The sequence below is a fragment of the Scyliorhinus canicula genome, chromosome 5 (assembly GCF_902713615.1).
Source record: "Scyliorhinus canicula chromosome 5, sScyCan1.1, whole genome shotgun sequence".
In the NCBI taxonomy this organism is placed as follows: Eukaryota; Metazoa; Chordata; class Chondrichthyes; order Carcharhiniformes; family Scyliorhinidae; genus Scyliorhinus; species Scyliorhinus canicula.
The window spans coordinates 227,017,178-227,029,890 of NC_052150.1; the positions used below are offsets into that span (position 1 = coordinate 227,017,178).

Genomic DNA, 12,713 nt, shown 5'->3' on the forward strand with positions numbered 1-12,713 from the left:
AGCATTATTATGAAACCAATCCATTTTATCTGGTGAAGTTAAATTATGGTACTGACCAACACCAAAAGTCCAGTTCATAAAGCGACAGATGGGTAAGGAGACTGCAGGGCTAGGGAAGCAACAAGCCTCGAGTCCTCTCTGAATGAATGGGGCTCTCCTCTCTCTGAAGGAGAGGGGATAAGTATCTGTCCAAAGGAAGACAGATTGTCGAGACAGAAAAACACAGCACTGAGGAGCACAAGAAGCAAACCTGATGGTGACGCCCAAATAACTGAAATACCAAATTCCACACCTTAAACTCTAGACCAACAAAGTCAGCCCAAAGCAGCTGAGACTGCCGATGCTCCAACCCTGAGATATACAAGATCTGGAAGAGTCGTCAAGTCTCCAGACTGTCTTCAGGGTGGGTTTGAAGGGGTGGCATGCAGATGTTATTAGAAATACATTTGAGTAAAGACTTGGGGGTAGCCGTGTGTTATTGAGGTATTTGGGACTGTACGGGTTAATGTGGGATTGGGAAAACAGTACTGCCCACATTAAGAGTGTTAGATGGGAGTAGAGGAGTGTAGTGAAGTTGGCATGAAGGTTGCACCTAAGTCAGGTTGGTATCCTGTGCTTGTGTATATGATAAAAGGATGTATATAGTTGTGTTATGAATAAACAGGGCAGCATGGTAACACAGTTGCTTCACAGCTCCAAGGCCCCAGGTGACCAAATTACCTAATAGCACATCTATGGTTTAATTTCTGATTATAGATTGTCTCCAGTATCAATGATACAGCTACTTCCACAGCCCCCCTGGCAACGTGTTCCAGGCATTCACCACCCTCTGCGTAAAAAAACCTGCCTCGCACATCTCTAAACTTTGCCCCAAGGACCTTAAACCCCATGGACCCAATGATACAGCCGCACCCGTATCCATTTCCATGTTGACTTGGTTACCATCAAGTTTTGGGAACACCCAGAAATGTTGTTGATGCGCCCGTACTGACAAGATGTCAAGTTTCAGCTCTTTTAGTTGTTCGGGTACATTGTCTGCTGAGGGATTTCGAACTTCTTCTATTATCTTGTCGACGTGACTTGTCGACTTGGATGTTTTCGTCCTCTTACACATCTTCAGTGTCGGTGAAGTTTGCCAAAACCAGCACGCTTTGGCAATCTGGCCCTTTATGCCAATGTTCTTGCATGCTATTTCTGTACTCCAGAATTTCCCCACTGAGTGTCCAACTTGTGAACATCGATGACTGTTGTACAGGCAGGAGAGTGGCACTAAGTCATAATGGTCATTTAGAGAGCCAGTACAGACATGATGAACTGAATAGCCGCCTTCTGTGTGATTCAGGAAAGACCATGAGCAGAATCTTTCAACATTTTCAAAATATTTTCAATCTTTCAATAAAGCCAAGCAGCGTGCCTTAATGACCATCGTCCAGTGGCTCTGACATTCATCATCATGAAATGCTTCGAAAGGTTAGTCATGGGACGAATCAACTCCAGCCTCCCAGATTGCCTTGATCCACTACAGTTCGCCTACCGCTGCAACAGGTCCACAGCAGACGCCATCTCCATGGCCCTGCACTCTACCCTGGAACACCTAGATAACAAAGACACTTATGTCAGACTCCTATTTATCGACTGCAGCTCAGCCTTCAACACCATCTTCCAACAAAACCCATCTCCAAACTCCGTGGCCTTGGCTCCTTCCTCTGCGACTGGATCCTAAACTTTCTCACCCATAGGCCACAATCAGTAAGAATAGGCAACAACACCACCTCCCCGATCATCCTCAACACCGGTGCCCCACAAGGCTGTGTCTTCAGCCCCCTACTATACTCCTTATACACCTATGACTTGTGTGGCCAAATTCCCCTCCAACTTGATTTTCAAATTTGCTGATGACACCACAGTAGTGGGTCGGATCTCAAACAATGACGAGACAGAGTACAGGAATGAGATAGAGAATCTGGTGAACTGGTGCGACGACAATAATCTTTCTCCCAATTTCAACAAAACGAAGGAGATTGTCATCGACTTCAGGAAGCGTAGTGGAGAACATGACCCTGTCTACATCAATGGGAACGAAGTAGAAAGGGTCGAGAGTTTTTAGGTTTCCAGATCAGCAACAACCTGTCCTGGCCCCCTATGCCGACACTATAGGTAAGAAAGCCCACCAACAACTCTACTTTCTCAGAAGACTAAGGAAATTTGGCATGTCAGCCACGACTCTCACCAACTTCTACAGATGCACCATAGAAAGCATTCTTTCTGGTTGTATCACAGCTTGGTGTGGAGCCTGCTCTGCCCAAGATCGCAGGAAACTACAAAAGGTTGTGAATGTAGCCCAGTCCATCACGCAAACCAGCCTCCCATCCATGGACTCTGCAAATCCCGCTGCCTCGGAAAGGCAGCCGGCATAATTAAGGACCCCACGCACCCCGGACATACTCTCTTCCACCTTCTTCCGTCAGGAAAAAGATACCAAAGTTTGAGGTCACGTACCAACCAACTCAAGAACAGCTTCCTCCCTACTGCCATCAGATGTTAATGGACCTACCTCATATTAAGTTGATCTTTTCTCTACACCTTGCTATAACTGTAACATTATATTCTGCAGTCTCTCCTTCCTTCCCTATGTATGGTATGCATTGTTTGTACAGCATGCAAGAAACAATACTTTTCATTGTATGCTAATACATTTGACAAATCAAATCAAATATTGCGCCAAAGTGTCGGTTCCAGCGAGAAAACCGAAGTGAATCCCGTTAACATTGGCGGCAGGAAATTCTGCCAAATCTTCAGGCATTTAAAAAAATGTTTCTATGTATTTCCCACGACACTTTTGGTGTCCTCCCTCTGATTCGCTTTCGTCGGCATCATTTGAGCTCAACAACCAGAGGGTGCAGTTTTCAGATGCCTCCCCAGCATTTGTTCCAAGTCAAATCGGGGGGATGACAGCCTGATAGACAGCTCCAAGTTTTTCAGAGGGAGCCTTCACAAAGCTGCTGGATGAGGTGGAGAAGAGGAGGGATGTCCTCTCCCCTCAAATGGGCAGACCTGCCAGCAAGGTTCACCAACCCCACATGGGCGGCGGTGATAGTGCGAGTGGACACCAGCTGTACGGGATTCCAATGCAGGGAAAAGATGAATGATCTCCTTTCTGCAGCCAGAGTAAGTCACCCTTCTTATGTGTCACTGTACACCCACTCACACCCCCGTCGCACTTCCACCGGGAGCTCACTCACTATTACTTCACGGAGTCGCATCACTTGCTCTCCCATACACTTTCTTATCACCCCAATGGATCCTCTCTTCATCACATCCCATCTCGCACTCATCAACCTCGCATCCAATCATCATTACCATCTGACCCAGTATGTGTCCTTCCTAAACTTTCCCCATCTGTCTCATTGCAGGACAAGCTTGAGCACAATTAGCAGGAGGAGACACAGCTGGGTGTCAGCTATGTGGAGAGGCTCAATAGACTCTGACTGTTTTCATTAGAACAACAGAGGTTGAGGGGAGACCTGATAGAGGTCTACAATATTATGAGGGGCATGGTTAGAGTGGATGGGCAGGCACTCTTTCCCAGGGTGGAGGGGTCAGTCACCAGGGGGCATAGGTTTAAGGTCCATGGGGCAAAATTTAGAGGCGATGTGCGAGGCAGGTTTTTTACGCAGAGGGTGGTGTACCTGGAACGCATCGTCTGGGGAGGTTATGGAAGAAGGTACATTAACGGCGTTCAAAAGGCATCTTGACAAACATATTGAAAGGATGTGTATAGAGGGAAACGGCACAAGGAAGTGCTAAGGGTTTTGGCCAAGATTGGTATCAAGACCGGTACAGGCGTGGAGGGCCGAAGGGCCTGTTCCTGCGCTGTATTCTTTGTTCGATTCCCGGCTTGGGTCACTGTCTGTGTGGAGTCTGCACTTGCTCTCCCATATGTGTCTGTGTGGGATTCCTGTGGGAGCTCCGGTTTCCTCCCACAGTCCAAAGATGTGCCGGTTAGGTGGATTGGCCCTGCTAAATTGCGCCTTAGTGTCCAAAACGTTGGGGTGGAGTTACTGGATTAAATAGATAGGGTGGAAGTATGGGCTTAGATGGTGTGCCCGTTCCATGGGCTAGTGCAGACTCGAGGGGTCAAATGGACTCCTTCTGCACTGTAAATTCTATGATACAGTGGGGACTGGTTTAGCTCAGTTGGCTGGACAGCTGGTTTGTGATGCAGAGCAAGGCAACAGCGTGGGTTCAATACCCGTACCGGCTGAGGTTATTCATGAAGGCCCTGCCTTCTCAACCTAGCCCCTTGCCTGAGGTGTGGTAATCCTCAGGTTAAACTACCACTCTCCCCCTCAAAGGGGAAATCAGCCAATGGCCATCTCGAGCTATGGCGACTTAACCTTTACTAATAAACAGAAATTGTTCAACCCCACGAGCTTCCAGAAGACCCCTTCATGAAACAGCAATTATACTTTGAACAACCCAAAATTGCATGTCAGTAATTAACCATCTAATTTCAATGTTTTTTTTCTCAACTCTTCTATTTCTTATTTCTTTTTATATTTTGTTAGGTTTGGCTGTGTAGACCTCACTGGACCTTGTTACAGAGGACGAGGCAAGTACCACTGATCCCCTCTGTCATCTTCAGGCGGCAGCTTAGCTCCCAGCCCATGAGGTATGTTATGCAGGACTGCGTGCACTTTAGGGTCGACTTGTTATCTTCCTGAGTAGAGGCCAATGTTGGCTTGAATCTCACTAACTTGCCAGACTGTTAAATGTAGGAAAATACCAGCCCAATAATGAGACTGCCTCTTGCCGAGAGCTATCCGACCTTCAGCAAGAAGCTCAGAAACCAGGGTTTGGATTGGATTGGATTTGTTTATTGTCACGTGTACCGAGGTACAGTGAAAAGTATTTTTCTGCGAGCAGCTCATTAAGTACATGGGAAGAAAAGGGAATAAAAGAAAATACATAATAGGGCAACACAAGGTATAAAATGTAACTACATAAACACTAGCATCGGGTGAAGCATGCAGGGGTGTAGTATTAATGAGGTCAGTCCATAAGAGGGTCATTTAGGAGTCTGGTAACAGTGGGGAAGAAGCTGTTTTTGAGTCTGTTCGTGCTGTTCTCAGACTTCTGTATCTCCTGCTGATGGGAGAAGTTGGAAGAGTGAGTAAGCCGGGTGGGAGGAGTCTTTGATTATGCTGCCCGCTTTCCCCAGGCAGTGGGAGGTGTAGATGGAGTCAATGGATGAGAGGCAGGTTTGTGTGATGGATTGGGCGGTGTTCACGACTCTCTGAAGTTTCTTGAGGTCCTGGGCCGAGCAGTTGCCATACCAGGCTGTGATGCAGCCAGATAGGATGCTTTCTATGGTGCATCTGTAAAAGTTGGTAAGGGTTAATGTGGACATGCCGAATTTCCTTAGTTTCCTGAGGAAGTATAGGTGCTGTTGTGCTTTCTTGGTGGTAGCGGTAACGTGGGTGGACCAGGACAGATTTTTGGTGATGTGCACCCTTAGGAATTTGAAACTGCTCACCATCTCCTCCTCGGCCCCGTTGATGCTGACAGGGGTGTGTACGGTACTTTGCTTTCTGAAGTCAATGACCAGCTCTTTAGTTTTGCTGGCATTGAGGGAGAGATTGTTGTTGATGCACCACTCAACTAGGTTCTCTATCTCCCTCCTGTATTCTGACTCGTCGTTATTCGAGATCCGGCCCACTATGGTCATATTGTCAGCAAACTTGTAGATGGCGTTGGAACTAAATTTTGTCACGCAGTCATGTGTGAACAGGGAATAGAGTAGGGGGCTAAGTACGTAGCCTTGCAAGGCCCTGGTATTGAGGACTGTTGTGGAGGAGGTGTTGTTTATTCTTATAGATTGTGGTGTGTTAGTCAGAAAATCGAGGGTTTAAAAACCCAAGACCAATTAAAAATATTTGGAAAAATGTTCTTCAGTTTTCCCATGGTGATTGGAATTGAGTCACATTTAATGGTATTTTTGAAAGAGCTGGTTCTGGAAGAGTCTGGAAGAAGGTGGGTGTTGGAAAAGTTTCTCCATGGATGGATTTGGAAATGAAGATTAAACTTTGAATTCAGTGCATTGGGATCCAATAATGGTCCATTGGGGTATGAGTAGTAGGTTAATGAGACAGAGTTAGCATTGGGGCTGGAGTTGCTGATTAGTTAGACTGGTTTGACCTCCATTCATTTAGCTTCAGTTACCCTAGTATTCCTAAAGCCTTGGGCCTGCATATCACAGTTGTACTCCAGCCCAAAGGGTCCATCAGCATTGTTGCATGAAATCCCATGTGCATTTTGATTCCCTTCCTTATTATTTCCAATTCCCCTGTCATGATAGGGAGATATTGGGAACTTGGGTCCAAAAATGGGGTCCAAGATGTAGCAGGCAATTTAGGGGTTAAACAGACTGAGGGAAAAGACTGCTCGCAGCTGAGTCAGAGGAATCTGCCCACAGCCTGAGCTACCTGCATATGAATGGCATTGCTCTGTTCTTTAGTAGAAACGAGAGTGGGAGATCAGACAGCCAAGATAACGATAATGGATTCAAGTCTGGCCGCCTCAGGGGAGAACCTTTATTTGCGATAATGGGCGGAACGTGGAGAGAGAGAGAGAATGTTGTTCTGAACAATTACAGGGAGAAAGCTGCAGGAAGTTTCCACCGAGTCAGGCTAAAAGGGTTCAGAATGAATGTCCTTGCTGGGGAAAAATTGCTTCTTCTATGCAAGTATCGCTTTTGCCTGTGAAAACTGGCATGTGATCTACATGTTCTGGCACAGCGCTGTTTAATGGGAAACGATATGTTAAGATTAACATATTGTTATAGGGCGGCATGTGACGCAGTGGATACCACTGGAACTGCGGCGCTGAGGACCTGGGTTCGAATCCCGGCCCTGGGTCACTGTCCGTGTGGAGTTTGCACATTCTCCCCATGTCTGAGTAGGTTTCACCCCCACAACCCAAAGATGTGCATGTTAGGTGGATTGGCCACGCTAAATTGCCCCTTAATTGTAAAAAAAATAATTGGGTACTCTAAATTTACAACAAAAAAACATATTGTTATGGACCAGAGTTTAGAGAACCCCAAAGTGTATCATGGAGTTCACCTGACCCACACCGTTTACTAGATTGTGGTTATGGGGAGCACACAGCCCACTCTACAGGTGTGGTACAGCAGAAATGGAAAAGTATTTTTTAAAGCAAAACAATGTTTATTCTATGAACTCAAGTTAACCTTTTTAAAACATCCAGTGAACATCTTAGCAGCCATCGATTCAAATACAACCCCCAAAGACTACAACACGCTAAGTAATCTTTAAACTTTCCTTTTAACATCCATAAGACAAAATCTTTTTTACAGAAGCACATCAGGTTTAAATTCTCTACTGGGAACAGTTATCACTCTGAATTCACCAAATGATCTAGAGATAGTCTTTAGATGGCAGAGAGATCAAAATGTCACCTTCTTTGGCTGGCTTCAGCTCTAACACTAAAACAAAACTAAAAAACACAGACACACCCAAGCTTTTCTCAAAGCAAAACTAAAAAGCAGAGCCAGCGCTCAGCTCCACCCACACTCTGACATCACTGCAGCCACTTGAGCAGACAAACATTTCTTAAAGTGACATTCCCATGACAATATGGAGAGGTGCAAAGAGCTCCAGGAATGTCTGATCCTCGTCTCCAAGCTCTGGCAGGGTGCGGCTGGCGCCCTGCCAGTTGTTATTCGCGTTTTGGGCACTCGGCAGGTTGAATGGCCTCACCACGTCCGGGTTTGGAGCTTTTCAGACAGTTTGGGCACTATTTAATGTTTTTGGTTGTGAGGGAGGGGTTTTCACATCTGGAGCACCAGGTTGCCAATTCCCTTTGCACCTTGCTGTGCAGCTTCGGTGTTTCCTAATCTGATTATTGTTTTTTTTATAAATTTTTATACCGTTCTGTAATGTAATCTGTTGGCGTTAGATCTGAAATAAAAGTTTAACCGTTGTTTTCTTTTGTTTTAATAAAGTTTGTTTATAAAATAACCAAGCCCTATTTCTTATCACTCCTGGAATGAATTGATCTTTCCGCACTGCATTAAAACTTAACAAGATTATGCCATCTGGTCCAGTCTCTTCGCCACGACCGGGTGTCTATAACACTCCCAACTCCATTGTGATCAAGACTGTGGTGCGTGTGATCTATCTTTTCCTTATCTCCATATACCTGGCCACTGGAAAATGGATGAGCACTTCTGAAACCAGGAGCTAACCGAGTCATGCCTCATCATGAGCTTTAAAAAAAACAGTGGAAAGCTTTTGCTTACGGTATGGGTTATACAATACTGAGATCTTCTTGCCTTCTGTCCCTCTGCAGTTATGTTCGCCGCCGAGGCCTATATAAGAAGCTGCTGCTTGGGACAGTGCTTTGTATGCCGCTGGCTGTTGGTGCCGTATTTAGCATGATGGATACACGTGACCACAGGAGAATGAGGCTTCTGGTCGAAGGTGTTGGTCGCTTCTATAGGTCAGTAATGTGTTGTTTCCTTTTCGTTTGCCTTTTGGGTCTTGCCTGGCTGCCATAATAGCCCAGATATCCTCCCTCCTTTCCTAGAGGCCCCAGTTCTCTCTGGGTTATAATTTCTTTCTGTTCGTTGATGGGATGTGGGCACTGCTGGCTGGGTCAGCATTTAATGCCCATTCCTAATTGCCCTTGCGAAGGTTGTGGCGAATCACCATCTTGAATGGCTACAGTCCAGTATAGCGTAGGTACACCCATTAGGAAGGGAGCTCCAGAATTCTGATCGGCGACAGTGAAGGAACGGCAGTATGGTTCCAAGTCAGAATGGTTTGTGAATGGAGGGGAACTTGCATGCTGTGGTATTCCCGTGCCCTTGTCCTTCTAGGTGGTTGAGGTCACCGGTTTGGAAGGTGCTGCTGCCAAAGGAGTCTTCGCCAGCTGCTTCTGTGAACCCTGTAGATGGTACGCACTGGTGTAGGGGGTGGTGAATGTTTAAGGTGATGGTTGAGATGCCAATCAAACAGGCTGCTTTGTCCTGGGGATGTCGAGCCTCTTAAGTGTTGCTGAAGCTGCACCTATCCAGGCAAGTGGAGAATATTCTGTCACACTCCTGACTTGTTTCCCAGAACCCTGTCCAAGCAGTCAGTATTTTCCCCGGAAGTTATTATAGTCTAGCCGACTAGCTGACAAGGCACAGATCGGGATTGATCGTCCCTGTGTGATGCATTAACATACTGAATCATCACTCATGCTCATGCCATTAGCATAGTTAAAATCTGCTGATGTCTGCACTGTGAACAGAATGTTCGGCAAGGGGATTTTCATTCTCTTTCCACCCCTCACTCAATGATGCACGGTTTCACCTGATAATGGGCCAGGTTAATTTTGGATGTGAGAATGTGAAGTAGGAGCAATAGGCTTTTACTGGAATTCCAATTTACTGTCCTATCTCCATATCTCTTGATTACCTTCGTGGTTAAATGCCTAACCATCTCACTTCTGAATATTATGGACTACTGAGGTTCCTCAGCTTTCTGGGATAGACAACTGCAAAGATTTTCAATCAATTGAGGGAAATTTTCTTTTTTGTCTCCGTCCTAAATGGCCGATCCTTAACCTTAGACGATGACTAGACTCTCCATCCAAGGAAACAGCTCCGTGGCATCCACCCCGTACCCGTCTAAGAATTTTATATGTTTCAATAAGATCAACTCTTCTAAACTCCAGAATATAGCCCCATGCTTCACAATCTCTCGAGGACAACCCTCAGGCAGAAGTTTCTGGCAGTTCCCGGCAGCGGGATCTTCTGTCGATAGCGGCGACCCACCCCTCACGGCGAGCTGCCCCCGCTGCCGGAAGCCATGCCATGGGGGAGGTGGAAAATCCCACCCCTCATGTCAGGAATTAGGCTGGTGAACCTCAGTTGGACTGCACCCCTCCCAGCCCCCTTCCCAGTGAGCTTATCAACAGTGCGACCCACGCCGGCCGACCTCTGCGACCCACGCCGGCCGACCTCTGCGACCCACGCCGGCCGACCTCTGCGACCCACGCCGGCCGACCTCTGCGACCCACGCCGGCCGACCTCTGCGACCCACGCCGGCCGACCTCTGCGACCCACGCCGGCCGACCTCTGCGACCCACGCCGGCCGACCTTTGCGACCCACGCCGGCCATCGTGCACGCATGCGCAATGCAGCCGAATTTTTGTTTTAACATGTTCGCGGCCACTTGCAGCTGGCGTTATGAAAAGCTGGCTGCTGCGCGGGGATTTGCGCGATCGGGAGCACCGTGGACAATGGCTCCGCGACCCTCCTGACACCCGCCCGCGGGCCGCGCCCCTGACATTGAAGAACACTGATCTAGTGTAAATAGGCCCACAGGTGCCTTATCAAATAATTTACAAAATAAATAAAGTTAAAGTATCCAATCCATTTTTTCCCAATTAATTTAGCGTGGCCAATCCACCTAGACTTTGGTTCAAGGGCAGACAAGGTGCCTGCTACCAATCAAAGCTCAGTTCAGCATAAAATGGCAACGGGCCTGTTGAGGTCAATGTGGATGCGTTACGTGTCGACGCTCAGAATGACGGGCTCCAAGCACTCGCCTCCCTGAAAATGTAGCCCTTGGATCCTGACTAACAGCTAGAAAGCAAAATACTTTTTGCTTTGCCGTACCTGGATGTTAACTTCTAACTTGTGCACATGAGATTATTACCTTTTTAACAACGCTTCTCTAACAATTGAAATTTGGATGAATAACTCGCCATTGGTGGCACAGTGGTTAGCACTGTTGCCTCACAGCCCCAGGGGCCCTGCTTCAATTCCGGCCTCGGCTGACTGTGTTTGTGGAGTTGCACTTTCTCCCCGTGTCTGTGTTGGTTTTTCTCCGGGTGCTTCGGTTTCCTCCCACAGTCCAAAGATGTGCAGGATAGGTGGGGGCTGCTGTTTTGAGGTCCACCAACAAAATAGAAGAAAGGAAACAAAATTAAGGACACAGTAAAAAAGGGCCGCTCCTGTTAGGGGCACTGCCCAAATAAACAAAGATCAACGGAAACTTAAAAACATCAAACTTTTAAAAAAAGAGTGCAATTAAAATGGGTCAATAAAGCATCCCAACCCCTGTGGTGCCCACTGGGCACGGAAGGCCTCGATGGTGCCCGTGGACACCGAATGCTCCCTTTCTAGGAGCATATGTAGCCCCGGAAGAGAAGCGGACAGTCTGGCCGGACAGCCCCCCTCAGTCGCCCACTCTCTGGACCTATAAATGCTGCGCTTCGCCAGGCCCAGGAGCAGGTTCACAAAGAGGTCCTCCGCCTTCCCTGCCCCCCTCCGCATCGTGTGCCTGTAGATCAGGTGCATGGGGCTGAAGTGCAAACAAAAGACCAGCAAAAGATTGGTCCGGAAACTAAAAAGGGAGTGCAGCCTAAATTTCCCCTCAGTATGCAAAAGGTTAGATGGGGTTACGGGGATGGAGTGGGGGTGTGGGAATAGGTAGGGCACTATTTCCAGGGTCGGTGCAAGCTCGATGGGCTGAATGGCCTCCTTCTGCACTGTAGAGATTCTACGATTCTATTCTATATTCCAATAGGGCAACGATTACCCCTATGCAGAATAATCTCAATGAGCGTGCTGGAGGAATGAACCAGTTTTGTTAATGAACAAATTCATCTCAATTTTCTATACTTGCCTTTCCAGATCCATTTACTTTGGAATAAAAGTCTCTGCAGATTACTGGTGGACTATTAATGTTAGACTTCGTGGAATAGATGAGGTAAGCTTTGTATTTTTAATGTTAGCTCAGTGGAGTTTGAGTTCAGTGGAGTTTGATAAAGTGCCACATAATATTGCCAACAAATTTGAACCCATAAAATAAAAGATAGTATATTCTTGCATGGTCCTTTAACGTAATGAAATGACTTAAAGCGTTGCTTCACCGGAGCATTATAAAACAAAGTATGATACCGTGTTACATAAAAGGATATTAAGTCAGATGACCAAAGAGCTTGGTCAAAGAGGTAAGTTCTTATGGTGTGTCTTCACAGAATCACAGAGTGCTCCGGTTTCCTCTCAAGTCCCGAACGCCGTGCTTGTTAGATGAATTGGACATTCTGAATTCTCCCTCTGTGTACCCGAACAGGCACCGGAGTGTGGCGACTAGGGGATTTTCACAGTAACTACGTAAGCAAAGGTGGCGCCAGAGCGAGGCGACTCTCTCTGCAAGCTCTCCCCAACAGATCCACTTTTAACTTAACTTATATTGTATATCTTGTGTTGCCCTATTATGTATTCTCATGTATTTTCTTGAATTTTGTTTAATTCCCTTTTCTTCCATGTACTGAATGATCTGTTGAGCTGCTCGCAGAAAAATACTTTTCACTGTACCTCGGTACACGTGACAATAAACAAATCCAATCCAATCCAATTGCCGTGTTAATGTAAGCCTACTTGTGACAATAAAGATTATTCTTATTATACAGTGCAGAAGAGGCCCTTCGGCCCATCAAGTCTGCACTGATGCATGAAAGGCCCTGACGTGCCCACCTAATCCCACTTATCAGCACTTGGCCTACAGCCTTGAATGGCTATCCCAATTAATTTTGGAAAAGTTGAAATCACGTAATCACCCTCTTATTATTTTTACACTCCTCTGTGAATTGTCCGCATATTTGCTCCTCAATTTCCCTATTGCGTGTCAAGT

The 12,713-nt window shown here is 46.6% G+C and overlaps 1 protein-coding gene across 1 annotated transcript in view; it reads left to right on the plus strand.

Moving 5' to 3' along the window:
* Positions 1-3,126: 3,126 nt before the first annotated feature.
* adck5 (aarF domain containing kinase 5) overlaps positions 3,127-12,713 on the plus strand; it is a 51,978-nt gene continuing 42,391 nt past the window's right edge. The window contains exons 1-4 of the mRNA XM_038798670.1: positions 3,127-3,168; positions 4,569-4,672; positions 8,374-8,523; positions 11,711-11,786. Of these exons, the coding sequence (XP_038654598.1) occupies positions 3,142-3,168; positions 4,569-4,672; positions 8,374-8,523; positions 11,711-11,786 (357 nt within the window). The 5' untranslated portion in view covers positions 3,127-3,141. The remainder of the gene's footprint in view (positions 3,169-4,568; positions 4,673-8,373; positions 8,524-11,710; positions 11,787-12,713) is intronic.